This window comes from Miscanthus floridulus, chromosome 16 (genome assembly GCF_019320115.1).
Source record: "Miscanthus floridulus cultivar M001 chromosome 16, ASM1932011v1, whole genome shotgun sequence".
Classification (NCBI taxonomy): Eukaryota; Viridiplantae; Streptophyta; class Magnoliopsida; order Poales; family Poaceae; genus Miscanthus; species Miscanthus floridulus.
The window spans coordinates 67,402,321-67,426,378 of NC_089595.1; the positions used below are offsets into that span (position 1 = coordinate 67,402,321).

At 45.9% G+C, this 24,058-nt stretch overlaps 1 protein-coding gene and 2 pseudogenes across 1 annotated transcript; 2 read left to right on the forward strand and 1 right to left on the reverse strand.

Moving 5' to 3' along the window:
- The first annotated feature begins 1,227 nt into the window (after positions 1–1,227).
- On the forward strand, positions 1,228–5,585 carry LOC136510094 (PHD finger protein ALFIN-LIKE 3-like; annotated as a pseudogene).
- Positions 5,586–7,581: 1,996 nt separating this feature from the next.
- On the forward strand, positions 7,582–10,111 carry LOC136513826 (subtilisin-like protease). The gene has a single exon (XM_066507801.1). The coding sequence runs from the start codon at positions 7,584–7,586 to the stop codon at positions 9,849–9,851; it is 2,268 nt and encodes a 755-aa protein (XP_066363898.1). The 5' UTR covers positions 7,582–7,583; the 3' UTR covers positions 9,852–10,111.
- Positions 10,112–11,158: 1,047 nt separating this feature from the next.
- On the reverse strand, positions 11,159–18,725 carry LOC136510776 (uncharacterized; annotated as a pseudogene).
- Between the last annotated feature and the right edge of the window lie 5,333 nt (positions 18,726–24,058).

The following is a 24,058-nucleotide window of genomic DNA, read 5'->3' on the forward strand; positions in this document are numbered from 1 at the left end:
GGAGTCTTGCCGGCGGTGGCTCGTCGTCTCGGTAGAGCATCGGGGTCACTGGCCTTTTGCTTCGTGGATGCTGTGGCTATTGTGGGTTTGCTGGAAGATAGGTGGCTGGATCGGGCTTGTGCTTCCTGCGGCGGCAGTCGTCGTCGTCGTCGAGCTCCGGTCCATGATTCAGGGAGCTCGGGGTGGAGCTTCCTCGGATCTGGATGTGGGCAGCGACGCCTGGAGCTGGCTCAAGTCTTCGGTTGGGAAAGGGTCTAGGGACCTATTTGTAATTTCTATTTTTCTTGAGGCCTTTTTTGCAAAGTTGGGTGGGACAGCCGTCCTCTGTATCCCTACAACAGTCCGTCTGCCTCTCACACGTGATGCCACAATGGGATCGTGACGTGCCCGTCGCCTACGAAATCTGAGGATTTTGGTGATCTCAAGAAAGACGCGATCTTCAGATCTGAGTGTAGTTATAGGTTTGTTTGTACACGGATGGTGTGAGTAGTGTGCTTGTGTTGAGTGGATGTGCGTGTGTACGAACAGATGCTACAACTATACCCAGATGAGAGACATTAATATATATATATATATATAGTAGAGAGAGGGAGAGAGGGGAGGTCACCACATATCCTACATACACGAGAGCAGATTTTAGGAGCAATTTTATTTTACTCTTTTTGACACAAAAATAGCTCATAAAGGTGATGGATTAGATGTACCAAATAAGACCTTAGATGATTGTACAACGGATGCCAATGAAGGTCATATAGAATAGGGGAAAAGGGAAGTACTTCCTCTGTATCAAAATAAATGCACATCTCTACTTCTCGAGGTGTCAAACCTTTCTAAGTTTGATTAAATATAAAAGAAACTCATACTTATGATGTGTAATAAGTACTGTTGGATTGATAATGGAATATTCATAATAATTTTATTTAAAAATGCACAAATATTAATATTATTTTCTATAATAACGGGTCAAATTTAAAAATATTTGACTTCTTGGAAAACGAGCTATGAACTTGTTTTGAGACGGAGTGAGTAAAAGCAAATCCATACAGCAGCAGAAGAAGAAAAAGAAAAAGCGTTCACACAGGGAAACCGGAGAGGTGTGGGATGACCTGACCCAACGTTGCAGCATCTTTGCCGTGAGGCCGTCACAAACGAGACTCTACACACCCCAACCCAGCACAACCTCCACTGCCATTTCCTTCTACAGGAGTGGGCGCGTCGGTCTTGCATCCGCTGCCTGCGCAGGCCTGCTGCTCGACGCTGCTGTGCTGGGCTGCTGGCGGCTAGCATGGACTCTTCCCCGCCCCTGCTCGCGAGCTCTCCACGCTCGGCGCTACCAGACCATCCTCAGCACGGCCAGGCCACGGGTTCCCCTCCGCCGCCCCTGCTCACCAGCGCTCCATGCTCGCTGCTACCAGCCGAGCCGCTCCTGCACGGCCAGGCCACGGGAGCGCCCATGGAGGCGCAGGCGCCTCCCCCTGTGCCCGCGGCGGCGGCGTTCTGCCCGCCGTCGTACACCGCGGAGTGGATCTTCAGGGACTTCGCTTGCCGCCGCGCCGCCTTGATCCGCGCCCTCACCTCAGGTATAACAAGCACCCTCGTCGTTCTTCCTATTCTTGCCCCTCATGGATCTATAAACCGAAGGAGTTCCTCGATCGGTCGATCCCCACAAGAGTGCTGATTTTTTTCTTTTTCTTTTTCTGTCATTTAAACTTCGCTTTGGTTTGTTCACTCACCGTGAAGTGATGAACCTCATGGCCTTTTGTTTCTTTCATGCGTCATGCGTGCTGATAGAACAAGTATCAGCATTATAAAGTTGTTTTTACGCTTTACTTAAGGCATTACAATCTTGGTCATCTGCAATCTGCTTCTAAAAGACTGCAACCTGGTGCGCTGAGGTTTATTTCCACATGAAGGAAAAAAAAAGGAATTTCTCAACAAGATGAAGAACACAGTTGGATTATAAAAAACACAACTGACAACTGGTTATTGTTCGTTTGGCTGCATTTCTCAAACTTGACGCTTTGTTACAAGTTCAGAATGAAAATGCGAAATTCCTGTAGTTCTCTGCAATTACTTCGTTGTGCTGGCTACCTGTCTACCTCTACTATGCTAGAACATTATGTGATTGTGCTATTCCATTTTTACTGCTGCTGCATACTTTGTGCTGTCATATGTAGACAATCTCATGTCAACGGTCAACCTATGTCCCAAATCTTAGCTGTGTCACTATCGAACATTCAAACTATAACCTTGTGTACTGTGCAGATGAGAAGGCGTTCTCTCGTAAGTGCAACAAAGGTGGGTGACTGTTTGTGGGACCAACCTCGCTCAAACTTTTCTTAATTTCTCAAATACTCGAGATCGTGTGGCCAAGTGAATGGGTTTTGTTTGGCTTCTAGGTGCAGAGACCCTGTATCTGTATGGCACTAGTGATGGGAGTTGGGAGGTGCGGCCGCAGAAGTTGTTCATGTCGCTGGGGCAGCCTGAGCCAACGACGCTCGGCATCAAACTAGTGAGGGGCAACATGAAACGCACAAAATGGCTCAGACACATCGCCATGCACTGTGACGCATGGCTCATTCGTATCTCCTCATTCATCGGTGACAATTTGGAGACTAGATCAAGGTATTATCCTATTTCTTTTTATTATATGTGTACCCCAGTTCTAATAGTTTTGTTTTATGGATCACGTATGAGAACAATGAGCAGGTGAGAAGAATTTTAGTGTCGACTAAAAGTTTCTGAAAACTCACCAGTCACCAAGATATGTCATCTCTTTAGCTAGTACCTCACAAGCACTAACAACAGATCGTCAGGCATTATTGCCACGCCCTGTATGTGTTTCTTGAGTATGAAAGATTGTGTTATACTTTGAGCATTATTGTCATGCTCTCTGTGTGCATTTGTTTCATAAGTATGAAAGATTATCTTATACTTTGAAGGATTAACTGTGCTTAGATACTGTCAAGAGATTTTATTAGTTTAAATTCAATACGTGGGATCACTATTAGACAAGTGAAGACATTGAGGTTTAGCACAGAATGCACCTGCCTTCTGCTTTCTCATAATTTGCACTTGAGTTTAAATGCACATGTGAGAAGGAGTATAATCCTTGATGCCTACACTTCTTGTAAAACACTACAACCATTTTGTCGATCAAGTAGTGCTTACATGCTCAGTGTTATTGCTACGCCTTTGCAAATTGATTAATTGGGGGAAAAAACAACACAAATAATAGTTTAGCAATAGAACAAACTGGATTTTCTTCTCAGGATGGTCTTACTAGTCGTGTTCCATTATTACACTGTGTGACAGTAAGCATATGCAAAATAGATTTCTACCTTTTTCATGTTGGCTTTTAGCTATCCTTAATACAAAAGAAAAACTAACCAGATGCCTTATTCGCACGTGTGAAGAGATTTGATTGGGTGAAACACTTTGCACCAATGTTTTCATTTAGTGTCGGGTATCAGTATTAGGGATACCTGGAAGAAGTAAGCTGATGGCCGCGAACACTAACTCGCCCGGATGGTCAAGAGCGTCTTTTGGTCTCGCCCGACCCCGAAAGTACGGGCTCTGTGTCGCCCGATCCCGAGGGCGCACGCTCCGTCTCTCCAGACCCCTCGGGCGCGGGCTCCGTCTCGTCTGACCCCGAGGGCGCGGGCTCTGTCTCGCTCGACCATGAGGGCGCGAGCTCCATCACGCCTGACCCCGAGGGTGTGGGCTCCGTCTCGCTCGACCCCTCGGGTGCGGACTTCGCCTCGCCAGACCCCTCAAAGGGGGATTCCGCCTCGCCCGACGGGGTCCAGACCACCCCCAACCACTACAGGTCGAAGAGTACGAACCCAGGGTCAAACTTCTGACACCAGAAAGGTAGTAGGCCCGTCTTGATGTGACCCGTGGCCACGACGGGCCATACCTTAGGACTCACGTCACCAACAGTGTCGGGCGTGCCGGCGCTATGCTACCTAATCCTCATACGACTTTCGACGGGGGTATCTGCTAACCACGCCGCCCGCCAGGACGGAATGGAGCGCCATGACCGGCTGACGACGCCCGCGTATAGTGCCAGAGATGAACAGGGTCGCGACGTGGAGCCGTCCCCGTCATCATCTACAGGACCGGCGGGACCCGCGTAAAGGAGATGAAGGGCGTCGCAACCACGGAGGCCTTCTTCCTCCTCGCTTTACTCTCTCTCTCTCTCTCTCTCTCTCTCTTTCTCTCGTGTTACCTACGCCTTCCCCTTTATCTATAAAATGGGAAGCAGGACGCTCCACGAAGGGTAGGCTGAACAGCGGAACGAGTTCAACTAGACTCAACTACATTCGATCCTTTCACCAGAGACTTGGGACCTGCTCCCTCTCTCACCCGTTTGTAACCCCTACTACAAACAAGTGCCGGTAACACGAGCAGCCTCAAACTGGACGTAGGGACATTCCGTCCGAACCAGTATAAATTCTTGTGTCCTCCGAGCACACCATCCGGGCCAGACGCGCAAATACGAATTTACTAGTCGGCGGTTCGAAACACCGACATTTAGATTAGGCTTTTTTTGTGAGGACATAAGACCTTTAACATACTCTTGCTGTCAGCTTGCAGCGAGTTTGACAATTAAATGTCCAAAGTTGGCAAGTACTCTCTATCTGAAACAAATTTAATATCAATAGTAATGGTTGCTTAATATTGCATGGACTTTTCATACCTCGTGTCAAAATTCTTCTGTTCTTCCCAAATCATCATACATTACCTAGTAAAAAAACCTTTATAACAAAATGGAAACTTTGGCTTATTTGATATGATTATGTCCAAAACACCATGTTTTTAGAAAGCTCAGTAATTAGTGATTCTTTTATGCTGCATCATCCACATGTATTATTGTCTCACTTTCAATTAGAAAAACCGTTGGACTATGTTCTTGAAACTGTTCTGTCAGATTTCAGTAATTAGTATTTTGCGCTGCATTGATGTCATTTTTTTATGAAAGCTCTACCTGAAACCCTTTTTCAGAACCAATGATTTGATGATTTTGTTTAGCAGGCAGCGTTTATCTGATAGGATGAACAGCCTGCAAACTGTTCTTGAAACACTCATTGCTAGTGACACGTATCGCCGCATATGCAGTCTAGAAAAAATGGTATGATGGTATGTTGCTTTTTTGTTTCTAAGGAATATGGTAATGTCCAATTTTCTTATGCAAAGAGTTATTGGTTGGTTGTTGAACAGAATGAGGATGAGGATGAAGGCTGTGGTACTGAGCCAACCATCTGTGCAAGCTGTGGCAGCGGCTACACCATGCAAATGGGTTCTGGATTTGTTGTGATGTGTGTGACCGTTGGTTTCATGGTAAATGTGTGAAGATAACAGCGGCTCAAGCGGAGCGAATAGAGCACTATGAATGCCCTGAGTGCTGCTCCGACAAGAAAGGGCATGATTACAATGTGGACCCAATGCTTTCTGTTCTGTATAAGCGATACTAGATATGCCCAAGTCGTATTACTAGTGCATTTGAACTCTTCTGGACTTCTGTCATGCTATATAGCTTTGTTGGGCTGATATTGTTTTGAACTTATGTGGTTGCCGCTTTAAGTTTGGACTGTTTATCTGCTGCCAGCATGCACTATATTGTTGTGTACTAATCTGTTTTAGATACTGTGCTAGACTTCTGATCTCGATTTCGTACTTCCATCGATCGATGTTCTTATTGGTTATTTGTTGTTACCTCAGTTCTGAATTTTATAGGTTACTTTAGCTTTGTCCTAAATCGAAACTTCTATAACATTGACCAAATATGAACATTGTTTGACTGCTCTATTGGATCCTTTCCAATTAAAGAAGGAAATGTACCGTGGCTCCTTAAACTTCTTTTTCATTATCTTCTGGGTTCATGAACTCCCAAAAGTGATTATTTGGGTCTTTCAAATTTTCATGTGTTTCATTTTAAGTTCACTCTAAGTCTAATCATGGATCCAAATTTATACTTCGAATGAACCACTTAGAAAGTTTAGAAATGTACGATACATTTCACTCCAAATTAAATACCTAGGTGTTCTCTTAATAATCTCTTCACTTTGATAAACTTAGGAGAGAGGACATCCAGTCTCTATAATAGATAAAATCATCAAGAGAATTGTTGGGTGGCGAGGCAAACTTTTTATCCTATGTGGGGTAGAATTACTTTGATTAAGACTTGCCTTGCTAGTATTATTTGTACTTAATTAATGTCCTTTATTAAGTTTCCAAAATGGACCATTAAGCGTTTAACGGCCTGGCAGCCTCAACACTAGACTGGATTTTCCTCATTAATTCTAAAAAGATTTAGATAAGTATATTGCTGTCAACAAGTACATTAAAGAAGGACGGGCCTGGTGCAAGCGGTAGAGTCTTACCGCCTGTGACTGGAAGGTCCTGGGTTCGAGTCGTGGTCTCTTCGCATTGCACATGCGAGGTCTCCTCCGCTCTCTACATTGGGTACGCCCAACAAGTACAATAAATACAATAAGGATATTTCGTAAAGAATTTAACAAACACTAGTTGATTGTTGTAGACGCTCCTGCGTTTGTTTGTATATATTTGATGAAAACTAGAAAAGATTGAATAATAATTTGAAAGAGAGTTCTTTATGATTTCATTCTATGTTTCATAGACATTTTAATTACATGGCCCATATAGATTGAGTTGGAAACCGAGACAAGAGAGTTTTATCTACATGAAACTCAATTCTTCTCTCTTTATAAAAACATTACCATATCATCGGAAAATGCTTATGTAGCAACCTACTAAGTGCAGATGAAACTCGTATGAAAGTCCTACTGAGGCTGGCCTTATGAGTTTGATAGCCTAATGATCATAGAGAATTCATGTGCAATTGGTGGGCGACGACCTAAGATGTTCTCACTCTTCGTCGCCGCGCTTGCCGCGAGAATTAAGTCCCATTACTAATGGTCATTGAGAACCACAAACCCAAATGTTTCAAAAAAAAAAAAACACACACACACACACAAACCCAAGGTTCGGCCATGGCGCATCTCAGGTGTTTGGGAAGGGACTAAAGTTTAAGAGGTGTCATATCGAGTGTTCGTATAATAATAATAAAACAAATTAGAGAAGTCGTCAGTAATCCACGAGACGAATTTATTAAGCCTAATTAATCCGTCATAAGCACATGTTTACTATAGCACCATATTGTCAAATCATAGACTAATTAGGCTTAATAGATTCGTCTCATAAATTAGTCTTAATCTGTGCATTTAGTTTCGTAATTAGTCTATATTTAATACTTTAAATTAATGTTAAACATCTATTGTGATAGAGACTAACAATTAGGAGGAGAAACCAACGCCCCAAACCAATGGCAGCGGAACGGATGCTGTTGCATTAGGAGTCCAGAAAGCATTGCACTCACCATGCATTTGACATGTTCATGCTTTCTCGGGTGGGCTGCCCTGTATCTTGGGATCACGCATGCGTGCATGGCAGTCATGCGGGACAAGATGGACAAGCAGAGAACCATTCGGTACAGTCACGGAGTATATAAGCTTCAGCGACGCCAAACGCTATCTAAGTCAAATTCGTGCTCGCAAACCATGGGTCGCTTCACGATTTTGCCCCTTGCATACGCCCTTGTCTTGGTCGCCGCGGCGTGCCCCGTGCTGGGCTATGTCCCTCACGGCGCGGCGCCGCGGAGCACCGGCGCCGCCGGGCATCACACCAACGCCCGAACTTACATCGTCCTGGTCGAGCCTCCGCCTGCGCAAATCCATGAAGACGACGAGGCCGCGCACCGCCGGTGGCACGAGTCGTTCCTCCAGAGCTCCCGTGGTAGTGTCCGCCCGCGCCGCGTTCTCCACTCGTACACGAGCGTGCTCTCCGGCTTCGCCGCTAGGCTGACCGACGCCGAGCTCGCGGCCGTGTCCAGGAAGCCAGGGTTCGTGCGGGCGTTCCCGGAACGCAGGGTGCCGCTCATGACGACGCGCACACCGGGGTTCCTCGGGCTGACTCCCGACGGCGGCGTCTGGAACGCGACCGGCTACGGCGAGGGCACGATCATTGGGTTTCTGGACACCGGGATCGACGAGAAGCACCCTTCGTTCCGCGACGACGGCATGCCGCCGCCGCCCCCCAGGTGGAAGGGCGCCTGCCAGCCTCCTGTCCGGTGCAACAACAAGCTCATCGGCGCGGCGTCGTTCGTCGTGGACAACACCATCACCGACGACGTCGGGCACGGCACGCACACCACGGGCACGGCGGCCGGCCGGTTCGTGGAAGGAGTCTCGGCCTTCGGCCTTGGCGGCGGCGACACGGCTGCCGGGATGGCACCCGGCGCGCACATGGCCGTGTACAAGGTCTGCGACGCCCAAGGGTGCTTCGAGTCCGACTTGCTGGCCGGGATGGACGCCGCCGTGAAGGACGGCGTCGACGTCCTCTCGGTGTCCCTCGGCGGCGTCTCCACGCCGTTGGACAAGGACCCCATCGCCATCGGCGCGTTCGCAGCGGTGTCCAAGGGCGTCCTCGTAGTGTGCGCCGGCGGCAACAGTGGCCCTTTGCCCTCCACGCTGTCCAACGAAGCGCCGTGGATATTGACGGTGGTGGCCGGGTCTGTGGACCGGAGCTTCCGTGCCAGCGTGCGGCTCGGCGACGGCGAGATGTTCGAAGGTGAGTCACTGACTCAGGACAAACACTTCAGCTCCAAGGTGTATCCGCTGTACTACTCAAACGGTATGAACTTCTGCGACTACTTCAACGTCAACATCACCGGCATGGTGGTCGTGTGCGACACCGAGACACCGGTGCCACCGATGAGCTCCATCGAGGCGGTCCGTGAGGCTGGCGGCGCCGGCGTCGTGTTCATCAACGAACCGGACTTCGGATGCACCATCGTCCTGGAGAAATACTACAACCTCCCCATGTCGCAGGTGACCGCGGCCGACGGCACCAAGATAATGGGCTACGCCATGAATGGTGCGTCCACGACCAACCATACGGCAACGATCGTGTTCAACAGCACAGTCGTTGGCGTGAAGCCGGCGCCGATCGTGGCGGCCTTCTCGTCGCGCGGCCCCAGCGTTGCCAGCCCCGGCGTGCTGAAGCCCGACGTCATGGCGCCGGGGCTCAACATCCTCGCCGCGTGGCCGTCGGAGGTGCCCGTCGGGGGGCCCGAGTCGAACAGCTTCAACGTCGTCTCCGGCACGTCCATGGCGACGCCGCACATCACCGGCATCGTGGCGCTCGTCAAGAAGGCGCACCCGGACTGGTCGCCCGCCGCGATCAAGTCCGCCATCATGACCACGTCCAGCGCCATCGACAACGACGGCAAACAGATCATGGACGAGGAGCACCGGAAGGCGAGCTTCTACTCCGTCGGCGCCGGCCACGTTGTCCCGGCGAAGGCCGTAGACCCCGGCCTGGTGTACGACCTTGGCGTCCGCGACTACGCTGGCTACATCTGCAGGCTCCTCGGCGAGGCGGCCCTGAAAACCATAGCCGGAAACACCACCTTGACTTGCACTGAGGTCGAGCCTATCACCGGGGCGCAGCTGAACTACCCGGCAATACTGGTGCCGCTGCGAGCTGATGCGTTCGCCGTGAACCGGACGGTGACCAACGTCGGGCCGGCCAAGTCGAACTACACCGCCAAGATCGAAGCGCCGAAAGGCCTGACGGTCAAGGTGGAGCCGGCGGAGCTGGAGTTCACCAAGGTAAATGAGAGGAAGACGTTCACGGTCACGGTGAGCGCAGCCGGAGCCAGCAGCGAGCAGGAGATCGCCGAGGGGGCCCTGAGCTGGTTGTCCCATGACCATGATCACGTCGTGAGGAGCCCAATCGTGGCCGACTCCAGGCTTACCCTGAGTTGATTGCCACGACTGCGTTGTCCATTATTGCGTGCGCGCGCGCGCATATGTACCCTCCCTAAAAAAAATGTCACTCTTACTTTTGAGCAAAACAATCTTAACTTCAAATAAGTATATAGAAAATACTAAGGGTCCGTTTGGACGTAGATATTAGAGACCTTGGAATTTTATTGGTACCAATATCAAATCAGACTAGTACTGGAAATGTATTGTAATACCAAATCTGTTGTTTGGATGTGGATCAATTTGGTGGCTGGAATCTATTGACTTGGCAAATACCAATTTATGTTTGGATGTGCACATCATGAAATTGATTTCTCCCACCTCCCTCACAAATCACACGGTCCTGGCAGCACAAAAGATAGCCGCGATCCCACGAGCCGTAGTGCCCACCTCGCTGCCGTGGAAGATAGCAGCGAGTGGGCTCCCTCGCGTGGAGTATCAGCGTACCCCGGCGGCGCGGAAGATGGCAGCGAGCGGGCTCCCTCGGCGCGTCGCGAGCAGACTCGGGCACTCCCTCGGCGCACGCGGAGGTGGCCGCAAGCGGACTCAGGCTCGGCACTCACGGCACGGAGGAAGGCCGCGAGCGAGCTCGGGCATGACCCGACGCGCAGAGGACGCACGAAGAAGCTCGAGCTCAGGCCCTTTCGGATCTGAGGACGGACGCCCACCGCGACAGGTGATGCACTATGCCAGAAAACCTTATCAGTGACGCATGTAGAGGGTCATCAGTGACGCGTAAAACACGCGTCACTATTCTTGCATCTGTGATAAGGGCACATTAGTGACGCGTAAAAACGCGTCACTGATAGGAAACTATCCGTGACGCATATTTAGAACACGAGTCACTGATAACGCGAACATGCGTCACCGATAACTGTAAGACGCGTCACTGATAAGGAAATAGAGTGACGCTTATTCAGAATACGCGTCAATGAAAATGGGAACACGCGTCACTGATAAATCCATATCAGCGACACGCTGTGGGAACCCGCGTCACTAATAAGTCTATATCAGCGACACGTTGTGGTAACACACGTCACGAATAAGGATATATGAGTGACACATACTAAGAATATGCGTCACTGATAATTTGATATCAGTGACTCATGTCTGTCTAATGTGTCACTGATAGCATATAACAAATGTACACATTGCTCATCAGAACCCCACATCGTTCATAGATATATATATATATATAAGTCATCAATATGTAACATGTTCACACGAGATAGACATCAAGTTCAACAGATTCACATTTATATCAAATGTTCACAACTTGATCAAAATCCATCACAACTTGTTCGAAATCCATCTAAACATTGGGCTTAATTTATTTAGTCACACACTACATCACTGGACTCACGCTGATAATGGCAAACACACATCACTGGTCATGATGGAACTCTCCTTTCTTCTCGATGACTTGTTCCACTAAGAACCTGGCTAGCTTTTCTCTAATCATGAGCATATCGATGGGCGTCGTCAACACTTCAAATTCCTGTGTCAAGACAGAACTTTGGTAAAAAAGAAAACATGGTACAGTACAATGTACAGGACAATATAGACAATCAATGTAAAAAATCACAGTTGCTAAGCTTGATGCAAACAATCAAGGGACATAGGAACATCCGCAGATGTGGAAATTCATTAGCAAGCAGATGGTGCTGTGCCTATGTCTATCACTGAGTAAAATATATAGGCAGCGTAAAGCATCGAGCATTCGAGCTTATGACTAAAGTAGTATTATGCATGTTTCCACTGAAAAGAAACAGCAGAGTTTTCTTCTACATCAAGGGAATAGCCTACAAATGTAGTGAAATCACATTAAGGTTTGAAATACAACTATTACTTGAGACTTTTTTCTGAACACGCAGGACTGTTTCCTTGAGACTGGTTTGAAGTCAGAATGCTGAGGCCACACAAACTTTTTCATCAAGACTATGAGCAATCGGCTAGTGCCACTATTACCGAATAATGATACTCAAATTGAAACACAAACTGGCCACTGCGACAATGGCCACACTATATCCGAGTGCTAGGAAACAAATAAACAATCAGAGAAAATAATCTGTTAGCTAGCTGCATGCTCCTAATCCAATCACTAAACTACCTGGAGCATAAGGAGGTTCAGCTGCAAAAGCATAGAGCTGGCACCTGCTCCTCCACCCTCATCAGATCACTCCCCAAAACGAAAAGACAGGTAGCAATACAAATAAAGCCTCCACATTTTCTCTTCTCTTGAGATAGAAAAAGACAGGTAGCAGAACAAGTACCATGGGCTAAAAACTATACTAGGACATGACACAGTCACACACACTCAAACAACCATGGGCCATTATATTTGCACATCCAAAGTTTAGATATGAATACCTCAGAGTATTCCAAGTTTGTCTTTCTCATAGCTAAAAACAAGTGGTGTGCAGCATACCAGCCAGATGACTTAGCAGAAGATTGTTGAAGGCACTGTGACAAATATATATAGAACACAATAATTTGAAAATGGAAGTTGAACACAGTACTTAATATACTAGAGGCACAATATTGACTTTTATTTTTGGAAGCACTTACCGCATATTTAAAAGCGTGTTTCAATGGCTGTGGTCTGTCTTTCAACTTGTTTATGTGTCTTGCAAAAGCCCTACATGTAAGAGTACAACACACACATATATATGGCTCATTATGTTGGTTCAATGATATTGGCACTTATGAAACAAGTCAATAGTAGGTAAGCAAACAACTCACTCGTCAATCAACAGTTTTAGCACGCTGAAATCATGGTTTTTAGATCTGTTGGAATCAAGGTATATGACCTTATTCCACTTTTGAATTATTACCACGACGATCCAATGATCACCAGCTAAGCCGCCAGAGTTGCAGGCAAACATTATGTAGTCATTCTTGGTATACTTGGTGAAGGCCTTTTGTACATACTGCAGAACTTTGTCTCTATCAAATGTTATGCTGTCCAGTGACATCACTTGTGGATCTAGAAAACCCACATGAATGTCCTTAGCCTTAGCTTCCACAACCAGTGATCTAAAAATAAGAAAGAACATGTAGACAACATGAGTACATAAACCAAAAGGGATATGCCTAGAGAAAATGAGTACATAACAGCCGATGAACTGCAAGCATATGTATCTGGGTCAGCTACTTCAACCAGCTTAATTGCATGTTATCTGGGTCAGCTAGAATACACATGATGCAGAGCATGAAAATTGAAGTTTAACGTCTGTACTCTGTACCTCAACTCATGCAAGGTAAACCAAGCACAAAATTGATGTTTATGTTTAGTTTTATTCTAGAAGCACTCTAAACATGTTCAAAAGTTGACATGTTCAAAAGCTGACATGTTCAAAAGCGGTTCTGCAAAAATAGCAACTGGCAATAAACAAAGGCACAATAGCAGCTATCAGAACAGAACTGTATAAACAAGACCTAGTAGGTTCTGCAAAGGACCAAAGTAATAGTATTAGTAACTAGATAAAAGCTGCCGGCTAACACAGTTATTTTGTTTGCCAGAACAGTTAAACCCACCTACAAACAATCTACTTTAACTCCGCCACTACCAATTGTCCCCGAACTACTATGTGTTAAAGATAATTGGTTTGTCTACGCTGAAGCCAACCAGTTTAGCTGTTAACTAGAGATTAATAGTGTGGAACAAAATTCGATAAAAAACTGATGTCAGGTGGTCACTCAGACAATAATCAAAATACAGTCAGTGAACCAAACCAAATTCAACATGAAGTTAACAGAGCAACGCAAAGGTTGAGTTGAAAGAGCATATCTTTTATTCATGTTTACAGTTACGTAGGATCTCTGGTCATACAACACATGGAAAAACTTGAAACTTTTGGCATGCTCACACTCAACCTTAGAAATACTACAATGGGTGAGAAAAAAAACCTATCATGCCCAAGCCCAATCTATGCCTGGATGGCGTGCAGCAGCAGCAGGGGAGATATACCACCGGAACAGAAAAGCTAACATGTTCAAAAGCTACAGCTCAAATACTATGCCCTTACATATGTACCAAAAAAGCCCTAAAACTAAATTTCACATCCTCTCTTTTCTCACTTATTCGGTTATTTCTTTTGAGAATATGGAGTACCTCTTTAGACAAAATATGATCCAAACACGGTGGAATCAAATTCCACCAATCTGAGCTCTTGTGCAGCCTAGTAATTTCTTGAGAGAAAATTCATGGATAAAGTTAGGGGCACATAACTAATAGAAAATGTTCTGCTCATAGTACATTATATATATATATATATATATATATATATATATATATATATATATATATATATATATATATATATATATACCTTCTATCTTTGCCTGATTGTTCTAAATTTTAGTTACCAAATACTCTATATGGAGATGGCTAGATACAAATGTAGGGATGATATAGATAGTTTTCATAATGACATAGGTGGATGATTTATTTATTAGATGGTTACTTTAAATGTAAGGAGAACTACTATCAGCTATGACCTTATTTCTGTTCTTCTACCATGGGGTAACAAAAGTAAAGAACACAGATTTGTTTGGAGGTACTTACAATATCCAGCATTGAAGAAGAGAGGCATCCAATGCCCCAAATTGGAAGAGGTCATACAGAAAATTGTATCTCACAAGCCTGACTTCAAAATTTGATGAGTTCAGCATATAAATACCCTTGAACCTAACCACTATCCCATGCTTATTGTTGACGCAATCTTTCATGTAATGAGCATGAAGAGCAGTACATCCAGGTCCTACCGCCTTGAGGTCCATTGCTGGGAGAAATGGGTGGCCACATTTGTACTTATCAATCCATTTTTGCTGCTGCGGTTGTTTTAGACTCTGTCCAACAGCCTTACTAGCCAACTTTTTATTTATGGCTGCCTTTTCACTCTCTCCAGTAGCCTTACTAGCCCCTTTGGGTTGCTTGGGTGGCCTTGCACCGCTTCCAACAGCCTCAGTTCCCACTTTTGGCTGCGTGGGCAGCTTAGTGCACTCCTTCTCTGAGCTGTTTGGATTTTTTGAAGGGTTGGCTGTATTATGCTCCTTTGGCACGCTCTTTGTTGCATCAGATGTGGCCGGAGATTGATGATTTGAAGGAGTTGAATTGGCTCCACAAAGTAGCTTTGTAGAAATAATAGCATTAGTGCCCTTCGAAACACTCTTGGCACTCTTTGTGGTCTCATCTGGTTGAGATTGGGTTGGCTGGGTCTCATGTGTTTGTTTCACTAGAATCCAATCCCTTCTCCACTGTATCCTCTATAGTAGAGCTTCTCTAAGTGTTTTGATATCATCATTAGGGGGCGGCTGCAGCACATAATCCTCATAACCCTGATGTACACATTCCACTTGGACTATTGCATAATCATAATCTATTTGGACTGATTCTAGCACAAACTCCTTTGGGAACACCCGACCCTCTGCAACCACAGGTTGATAGTTTCCAAGGTTCACTACCAAGGAACATTGGGTTGGCTCTTCAAGAAGATCAATAGTATCTAGAGCAACTGAACTGGGCCCCAACTCCAAGTCATTTGGAACAGTGTTGGAGGCAGAGGCACAACTGCTCCTTCGTCCACAGGCAGGACTAGGGGTCCTAGAAGGTGGCGGTCTTACCAACAAGCCTTGGTCTGCAAGATAGGACATGACATCCTGTGTGACCTTGCTGGTAACCTCTTTCGTGACCTTAGCCGTCACTTCTTGTGTGACTTGAGCTATAACTTCTTGTCTAACTTGAGCTGCTATCGCTTCCACATCCACATCTATTGCACCAGACCTCTTTCTTTTTCTGTACATGCCAGAACACCTAGGCCAACCATGCTTCTAGCTAGTGTAACTTGAAACAGCGCGCACGCGGCCTGCCTGTTCAGGGCCCAAACATGCAGTTAGCACATCATTCTCCCTGACCCAAGTGACGCCTGAAGATTCTACGGCTGATTGCTTCTCTTTAATGTCTTCAGAGATTTTTTTGTGTTGAATCCTATTTCCAGATGATCTCAGCTTTATCTTCTGATACCTCAAGCTTACTCCTTGCTCGTAGAAACCTCACAGGGCGGCCTTTAGGGTAGTCATCCCATGGGTTAGGGATGCCTTTCTTGACTAACTCTGCATCCTCCACCTCCCACTTTTTCTCTTTCCCATCATACCCTGCAAAGCCCAGACAATGGTTGTGCACATTTTGTTGCCGAAGCATTTTGTATTTCTCACTTTTCGCTATTTCTTCTAGGGACTTCTTCAATACCTCAAATTCTGCCCAATCTTCAGGTTGAATGTAGGGGTGCTTCTGAAAGGGACTAAGGTTTTTCTCAATAAAATCGATCACTAGCCTGTTTTTGTGGGTTCTCCAACTCTTAGATATCACCTTCATTATATACTTAAGCCCCTCAGTCTTCATTGTATCTGGGAACTTCAAGTAGGGCATGACATGTTTATTAAACAATTCCCATTTCCTCTCATCAGTAAGGTTTTTGCATGATGGCATAACTAAGGATAGCTGTTGTCTAGCAATCAAACGAGCAAGCAATCGCAATCTTCGTTGTTGTTTCACCTCAATTGGCTTCCCATCTGGATGTATCTCTATGACCTCGATCATGTCAGTAGGCCACTTAGATGTTGTCTTTGGTTTTTGGGGTCGGCGCATAGGCTCAGGCATAGACTGCTGCTGCTCATCATCAATGGGTGATTCTACTTCCTCAGAAACAGTTTGTGTCCCTGCTTCACCGTCACCACTTGATGAAGAATCCGTGGAAGACACCTATCAATCAAATTTGAGAAAGATGTGGTTTAGCAAATTGCAAAAGACCAAATTTAGATGCTAGAAATATGCTAAACACTTGAAATGACTGTGGGTGGTGATAGCTTACCATTTTGATGTGGAACTTGAAATGACCGAGGAGGAGGCCCAACTTGGGACCCCAACTCTTCCCACCGCTGGCAAAGCCGCTGCGGCTGCCCTGCGTGTCCTCTTGCGTCTTGCTCGCGAATGGGAGAGTCGAGGGCAGGAGAGGCGGTGGCGCATGGGAGAGGCACACCAAGAGATGCGGCGGCGCACGGGAGAGATGCGGGGCTGCGGGAAATGGGAGGGAGGGACTGCGGGGTTGTGGGGACTTGGGGACTAAATTTGGGCCTGCTGGTTTCCGGCCCAAACAAAATAGAACGATTGGTGAAAAGCAAGCAAGCAAGCACCTGGCCATCCTTGAGGACACCTCTATAAACCCACAAAGGATGATTGGCATTGGACCAAGCTTGTGTTCTTCCTGGTAAGCCTCAATATACTGAAGGATCTTACATACCTGCTAATTACACCAATAAATATTTATGAATAATATTGCAAACGTTATGCTTAGATGTAAAAAAGAACAGTTTTTCTACCTCTGCTCTACTGAAAGGAGAGCACTGAACCTCGATATGCAAAGCACCACAAATAGCCATTTGCAAGTATGGAGTTTCCTCAGCATTTGCAAAGCACCTACAGCAGTGCAAGCATGCCAGTACAATCAAACACCTTTTTTGTGAATTATCCAACATACATATTTTGGTGCAAGTGACTAGTTCAGATAAGCATTACTTTTTTGAGAACCTAACACTGTAATATCTCTTGCGTACCTTCAACAGATAAGCATTACTTTCTCTTGCGTACTTACCGGTTTCGGCGGCCTTTTGCAACGGTGGCCTCTTCTACATGACCATGTCGTAAGTATGAAGTTTCCTCACTCTCGAGAATCATAGGGAGGGTCCAATCACCAAAAGGAGGGACTTCATCAAATTGATTGTACTCTTCCTCCTCCACAGCATGTTCAACTCCGACAACCCATTTTTTACCGGGAGAACTACAAGGCGTTTCTTGTTTTGCGTGTCGAGCACATAAAAGACTTGTGAAACCTGAGCTGCAAGTACGAATGGTTCATCCTTGTACCCAACCTGTTCAAAATCAACGGTAGTGAATCCATATCTATCCTTGTTGATGCCCCTTGTGCCCTTAACCCAACGGCACCGAAAAACAGTCACCTTGAAGGGCTCCTTGACCCCAGGATAAGTTAGCTCCCAGATCTCCTCTATCTGACCATAGTATGCATCCTTCTGTACGTCAGTGTTGTCCAAAGCAACTACACGAACACCACTATTTTGGTACACACTTTTCTGGTCTTGAGCCAAGGTGTAAAATGTGTATCCATTTATGTCATATCCCTGATAACTTGTGATTGTGAACAAAGGGCCTTCTACTAGGTTCCAAAGCCCTTCATCTGTGCAAGAGCTCAAACTGAGGATCTACTTTTTGAACCAAATGTTGAATCCCTTCATATGTGCCCTCCCTATCCATGCTTCGCTCCGACCTGGATTCTCTTGACGCAACTGCTCCTTATGCTCCTCGATATAAGGAGACACTTCTAGTGTGTGTACCAACACGAGAAAGTGAGCCCGCTGGTAATCATCCGGATCTAGATTAAGTGTCTTCTTCCCAAGAGTCCCTATCCCCGCTAGCCTTCCCTCATGGGGAGACTTATATAAGCCGATTGGATTTATAGGATCAATGTAACCAAGGCACCAATCAACCACCTCCTCAGCAGAGTAACCCTGGACCATGCTTCCCTCAGGATGAACCTGACTCTTTGTATACCGGTTCAAAGTGCTCATGAATCTCTCGTACGGGTACATATGATGTAGGAACATGGGACCAAGATACTTTATTTCCTTGACCAGATGAGCAATGAGATGAACAGATATATCAAAGAATGCCGGTGGGAAGTACGCCTCTAGAAGAGACATTGTCTGGAAAAGCTTCTTCTCAAGATTGTCCAGTGACCTCTCATCAAGAACCTTCTGAGATATTGCATTGAAGAAGAAGCATAGGCTCATGATTGCCATTCAGACTTTTTCTGGCAAAATGTTCCTGATTCCAACCGCAAGCATTGTTGTGAGCATGACATCACAATCGTGAGCCTTCATTGGGAGCATTTTGTTCTCTTTTGGCGCCACGAGCTTCCTGATGTCCGCTGAGTATCCGGAGGGAACTTTCACGCTACAGAAGAAGTCGCACAGCTCCTGCCTCTCTTCCTTAGTTAGATTTATGGCACATAATGGTAGCTGGGTACTGGGGCCCTTGAGACACAACTTGGGCCTGATATCCAAATCTTACATGTCCGCTCATGCATTTGCATGGTCCTTGCTTTTCCCCTTGGTGTTCAAGAGTGTTCCAAGTAAGCTCCCACAAACATTCTTTGTCACATGCATGACATCGATGCTGTGGCGAACTGCTAAGTCTTTCCAATAGGGTAGCTCCCATAGAATGGACTTCTTCTTCCACCTCTTATCAGCGACTTCTTCCTCACGCTTTCTCTTTCCAAGGGCACTCTTTTTGTTCTTCCCCAACGTAACATTGACATCCTTTACCTGGTCATAGACATCGTGCCCAGTGAAATGCCTCAGAGCAGATCCCATCTCAATTGTGCCATCAAACTGGCGTTTCATGATCCGGTAAGGATGGGATCGGCTAAGGAAACGGCGATGTCTTATGTACACCCTCTTCTTTGAGTTGTTCAGCCAAAGACTCTCGGTATCATCTAAGCACTAAAAGCAATCTTTCTCTCCTTTGGACTGCCCAGACAAGCAACGGTGTCCCGGAACATTGGTGATGCTGGTTAACACCATTGCACGCAACTTGAATGACTCTCTCTTGAACCCATCATATACCTTGACACCGTCTGACTAGAGCGTCTTGAGCTCATTGACAACCAGCCTTAGATACACATCGATGTCATTCCCTGGCTGATGTGGACCCAAGATCAAAAGTGGCATCATCATGTATTTCCTCCTGTTACACAGCCACGATGGAATGTTGTAGATCGATAACAACACAGGCCAGACACTGTGCGAGCTGCTCCTGTTACCGAACGGGTTCATGCCATCTGTGCTCAGTGCAAAGCGAATGTTTCTTGGCTCATCTTTAAAAGATGCATACTTGGAGTCGATGACGCGCCACTGAATAGCATCTGCTGGATGCCGTAGGTAACCATCATTCTTGCGTCCCTCCTTGTGCCAACTCAACAACTGTGCGTCCTTGGTAGTTGCAAACAAACGCTTTAGGCGAGGGATTATAGGGAAGTACCATACCACCTTCCAAGGAGCTCCATGCCTCTTGTCCTCATCACCCCCATCATTTCTTCATTTGTATCGAGAGACTCCACACTCGGGGCATTCGGTCAGTTTTTCATTTTCTTTACCATGGTACAGTATACAGTCATTCTTGTAGGCATCGATTTTCTTGACCTCCAATCCCATAAGGCAAACAATCTGCTTGGCCTCATATGTGGTCTTGGGTAACTCATTCCCCTTTGGCAACATTTCCTCTAATCGATGTAGCAATGCATCGAAGCTCCGGCCAGTCCAATGATATGTCGCCTTCAACTAGAGAAGCGTGAGAGTAGCAAACAACTTTGAATACTTTGCCTTGTAGCTCTGATGGAGAGGAGTCCTCATGTTTGCCATCAACCTCTTCAGCTTCTTCATCTCTACCTTAGTGTACTCATCAAAGCCCATGGCATCACGCACCATCTCCTCAAGGTCCTGTGACTTCTGGGCATAATTGGCACTGATATCTGCTAGCTTGTCATCGGTGAGATCTGGAATGCAAAAGGGTCCTTCCTCGTTGTACTGACTAGCACCATGAGTTCCATCATCCTGACGTAGGTCACCAAAGAATCCTTGGTCCATACAACCAGCTTGCAAGTCTCGATCATTAACTCCTTCTCCATGCTTGTTCCAACATCTGTAGTGATCCATGAATCCTCGGAGGATCAGGTGGGCATGGAGTGTTAATGAACTCGAGAACTGCTTCTTATTCTCACAATCAATGCATGGACACCACATAGTTGTCTTGTGCCGATTCAACATATCCGCCTCTGCAGCTCTTATGAATAATTTCAGACCATCTAAGTACTGAGCACATGCACGGTTGCGAAGAGACATCCAGCTCCGATCCTCCATATCTACAAAAGTATGAAAACAAATGAAATCAACTAATCCTTGCATGAAAATCCTATAAATTACTTGAATAGTAAATTTACTATTGCATCAGTGTGACACTCCAAAGAAAAAGATTTGACTAGCCAAAGCTCTATGAAAAACAAGTTGCACTGAAGTAGAGCTTAGCTTGGCTATGTGAGTTCAGACAGACCTGATATTGAACTAACAGTCAAAGAAGACAACAACTAGCTAGAACAGGGTACTAAGCTGTATACCACTAATAGAAAAATATTATGCATTAAACTGAACAGAGAGCACACCTACTGTCTATTTTGTAATGAAATTTTCAAAACCAAAAATGCTGGAATTTTAACCAGTCCCTCACGACATCAGTCCAATCCATCCCAACAAAAATAATCCAAAAAATACTAAATTTTAGACTTTATGTTTGCAATCCCACTATGTCTCAATCCAACAACCAATAATACACCGTGAGGACCCAATTGGGAAGATGCTAAATCAGCAGAAAATACCTACTTGGACAGTAGCAGCTTCCTCCGACTAGTAGACTTCTTGGCTAGTGGTGTTCAACACTCCTATCCTCCATTGATTATTTCAAGCAGTAAAGCATTTGCAGCTTGGAACAAACGTAGTTGTCAGGAATCAGGCTTTGCTATTCCTCGAGTATCTGATGCTTTGCTCCCTGCAGAAATCAAGCATATCGGATATTATTAATCTGAACACACAAGCATTCGAGTAACTGGTTTAGTATAGGCATGACCTCAAGAAATTTTGCTGCTAAGTACTGTCTGGCAGTATTGGTTATTTGACCATAGCAGAGAAACGTTAGGAACCTCATATATATAATCATAGGCATATATATAACAGAAACCGAAATCTGTCTTTGGTTAATTTAGTTTTGGACTAATTCCACGTTTATAGCAGAGAAACAATGGAACATAACGGGACCTAATAATTTTGCCTGACAAAGTAGACTACCTATTAGTAGCAGTCAGTGTTTGTTTGCCAGAAACAAGAAAGAACATGCAGATGTCTTCCCATAATTCTTTTTCTGGGAGCCACGTAGGCAACACATTTTAGACTGCGAAGCTATTGCAATTTAACATCAATTCTAAGTAGCAGTTTTGAACTTTTTGAATCATTGGATGGATGGATATTGCACAAGTCTACTACTGTCTAGCTAGCCACGCTTCCATGATTCCATCCAAACAAGCCTGCATCTCAAAGTTAATTCCAGGAGATGAGCAATAGTGGGGCTTCAATTGACACTATTTTTTTGTGTGTAAAGCTTCAATTGACACTAGAGATAAGCAATAGTACCTGTACCTGACACTAAAGATAATTCTGCATCTGAGCAATAGTGTGTACACTACAGATTGCTGTCAATTGACAGTTATAGACTCTCTAAACGCTTCCACATGACAGCACCGGATCCATTTCTCGCACAATCAAGAACATAGCCGAAGGGAAAAAGGGAAAAGAAGTGAGCGATGCTGTACCTCTACTCGAGGTGGGCGATGGACGTGAGCGAATCTCGCCCTTGCTGACACGAAGACGGTCGTGCTCTGGTCTGACGATGTTGCGCCCTAGAGGCCGCCGACGACACATGACCGCCGGGGCCTGGGCTCGAGTGATGGGGCGGCGCAGAGGTGGGGGGCTCTGGCTAGAGATGCAGGTGCCGAGATGGGCGGCCGCGACGGCCGGAGCTAGAGGAGCCGAGGTGGGCGCACGGCGCGCGGCGACTGCCGGAGCTCTGGACGTGCCAGGATTGGGAGTCCACCGGGGTGGGGGCTGCCTCTGGCCGGAGCTGTAGGTGCCATGGTGTGGGGACTCCATAGGGCACCAGCCGGAGCTGTAGGTCGACGGCGGCGGTCGGAGCTCCACACGTTTTTTATTTCGACCGGGACATTTTTTAGGGGACGAAGCTAATAAACATGAGTTAAGATCGGTGCTGTAGATGTGTCCCCGGCCACAACTCAGTGACGCGTCTTTAGAACATGCGTCGCATTTATTATCTGTGACTCGTGTTATCGAGAAGTGTCACGGATATGCTTTCCTATTGGTGACGCGTCCAGCAAAAACGCGTCACAACCTTATCTGTGACGTGTTTTGTTAACCAGCGTCACCAATACTACAATCTATCTGTGACGTGCCTTGACAATACGTGTCACATTTTTATCCGTGACGCGTCTTGTTAACGCGCATCACAAATACATCATTATTAGTGACGCGTCTTGCTCCTGGGGCATAGGCAACAACTAATCGGTGACGCGTCTCATGAACCCGCTTCATGGATAGATTATTGGTGACGCGTTTAGTTTTTGTGTCACGAATCATCGTGTCACTAATAATGTTTTCTGGCATAGTGATGATGGGGAGGAGGGAGCTCGATGGGGTAGGGGAAGCAATGACGGGGGAGAAGAGAGTTCGACGCCGGTGCTGAGGAGGGAGCTACCTCGCCGTAGGTCTCGGTGGATCTGAGGGGCCCCGACGAGTGGGGCGGAGGGGGCGCGCGATGGTGGAGGAGCTCCGGTGAGGAGGACGAAGGGGCTGGCTACGAGGGACGGAGGGGCCGGTGCTGGAGTAGGAGACGACGAGAACTGGAGGGCCTCGGCTCGGCATCCCTTCGAGGTTGTGCTACGTGAAGCAAATGCCACATGGAATCATGCTCAGTTTCCATACTCCAATGACAAGACCATCCAAACACGTGGAATTCGGGTCTACTATTTCTAATTCCAATGCCATGGCCTCAATGCAGACATCCAAACGGGGTGTAAGATTTATGATACTACCATTAGATGAGTAATGAAATATACTTTCATAATAAGCATATTTGGAAATTGTTATAAATTAATTAAATTTAAGAAAGTTTGATTTATTTTAAACTTAGCATCACTTTTTTAGACAGAGATAGGCCTCATGTGTAGAATAATCAGTCACGGACCAACGTTCGACTGCCCATTGACATTGATATAAGAGTAAAATGCATTGATGGACCTTGAAATTGGCAGCATGGGAGGAGAAGCTGTGGATACAACAGAGCTCAAAAGAAGAAGAAAAGAAATGAAAAAGAATTGAAATCTAGAAAAACTCCAACTTATAGGGTCATAGAGATAAGTTTTTAAGAAATACTATACATTATCCTTCTATAGTGATTTTTTATTTTTAATATTTTTTAAAAGAATTTTTTAAAACTAATCCCCTAGGATTTTATT